Source organism: Malaya genurostris, chromosome 1, assembly GCF_030247185.1.
Source record: "Malaya genurostris strain Urasoe2022 chromosome 1, Malgen_1.1, whole genome shotgun sequence".
Lineage (NCBI taxonomy): Eukaryota > Metazoa > Arthropoda > Insecta > Diptera > Culicidae > Malaya > Malaya genurostris.
In genome coordinates this window covers 148,703,689-148,705,431 of record NC_080570.1, presented here as the reverse complement: position 1 = coordinate 148,705,431, position 1,743 = coordinate 148,703,689, and the positions used below count along the sequence as shown (strand labels likewise).

Below are 1,743 nucleotides of genomic sequence, written 5' to 3'. Positions count from 1 at the left end.
TCACTTTGCCAATACCTCGATCGATTCACCTAAAGCATCCGAGAGCGGGCTTTGCAATTATTGTTTATCTATAATTTTCGATCTTTTCACCGTCACCTAAAAGCAATGACTCACCCGGAACGACGAACCCGGCAAGAAGCGTTTAAGTGTCTCCTCGAGCGCCTCTTTAGCGCGTTTGCAGAAAGAAAGAAAAAAAATAGATGCTACACAGACCAGCAGCAAACGTATTTACAGCCCTGTTCCACCGGTCTCTAATTACCGAAATCGTTCAATTGAATGCGAATTATTCAATTTGGGTATCTTTGGGTCTTGGCAGTTTGGCAGATTTGGCGCATTCAGCTTTTTCCGTCCCGGTTCGATGTGTGCGTACGTAAAGCTATCGAACCCCCACAAACTTTTCCAATATCAGTGATGTTCATCGGCACCACAAAATCCACGGACGGACACCAGACGCAAACCGTTCGTCGATTGGCTTTGAGGCTGTACTATTTCTTTCCGAGCAGCAGGTGGAACCGTATAGAAGAAACAACATGAAAGTTCTTCTAGTAGTAGTTGGTTTGGCTCTTACGTTTGTCGTCTCATGTTGCGTTGGTTGGTCGACAACTAGTTATCTGAATTCCCGCCTGAACGAACTAGATTCGACGGATGAGTTCAACAGTATAGCTTCGTCAACGAAACTAACGTCCAGAAACTTTGCTCATCAGATGAAATCATCCCACTATTATTTGGTATTGTTCTACGCACCATGGTTTGTAAGAATCGATTTTGAGTAGTTTTCATAAAATTAATTCTTTATCTCTTTTTTATAGGTGTGAATATTGTTTGCAACTATTGCCACAATGGACCAAACTAGCAGGCATGATTACGGAGCGGTTTCGAAGTTCGGTTCAGGTAGGCCATGTGGATTGCATTGCCGAGGAAGCTTTCTGCACTCGAGTCAACGTTGCCGACTATCCCACACTCCGGGCGTACTCTCGCGGGCCTCCGATGAAGTTTGAATCGATACAAGTGCACGAACTGGACGATACAATCGAGTACCTGGAGGAATACATGCTTAATCTACCGACTGAAAATTTTCGCCACCAAACAATGTGATAATAATCAATAAGAGAACAAAGATATGCAGTAAAATCAAATTTTATCTTATTTCGAAAACGTTTAATTCTGAATTCTGAGTCCAACGACTACGAATTTCAGTTAAAATTTGGCAGTCGGGCAGTTATTTTTTTATCGAGTAGAAAAATTTAACTAAAACTGCGGCACATTTCATAGTTTGGAAAGTTATTTGGGTTTATTTTGTATTGGAAATAAAATGATAACAAGTGGTATAGTAATTGCAATGCAGAGAACGTAAGAAAATATTCGAATCACTTCGTTTGACAATGCATGGAAACTTTTTATTCGACTAATTGTATAAAAAGATAATTTTATTGAAGATCTGAAATTAGAATTTTTAGCAAGATTTTTTTTCAGTGTCAGAAAATAACTATCGAACTGTCAAAAGGTAACCATGCTCTCGTGCAGGATTGTTTTTAAAAACGGATTGATTAACTGCTCGACTGTCAAATTTCAAACTAAAAGTTGAAATAATTCGCGAGATGGTCCCACACCATAGACAAATGTCAAATTCTAAAGCTGTGAACCATTTCGCGGTAAATTTTACTTTTGTTTAGAAATCTAACGCTCGAGCGGTTAATTTAATGTTGTCAAAAATAACTCTGCTCGAGAGCATGGTTATTTTTG

At 39.3% G+C, this 1,743-nt stretch overlaps 1 protein-coding gene across 1 annotated transcript; it reads left to right on the top strand.

The window, feature by feature from the left end:
* Positions 1 to 530: 530 nt before the first annotated feature.
* LOC131428444 (uncharacterized) lies at positions 531 to 1,095 on the top strand. Its single transcript, XM_058592401.1, has 2 exons — positions 531 to 748; positions 810 to 1,095. The coding sequence occupies exons 1-2, from the start codon at positions 531 to 533 to the stop codon at positions 1,093 to 1,095; spliced, it is 504 nt and encodes a 167-aa protein (XP_058448384.1).
* The last annotated feature ends 648 nt before the right edge of the window (positions 1,096 to 1,743 follow it).

Coding starts and splice junctions, on each gene's coding strand:
- LOC131428444 (XM_058592401.1), top strand. CDS start 531: ATGAAAGTTCTTCTAGTAGTAGTTGGTTTGGCTCTTACGTTTGTCGTC. Junction 749..809: donor GTATTGTTCTACGCACCATG/GTTTGTAAGAAT, acceptor TCTTTTTTATAG/GTGTGAATATTGTTTGCAAC.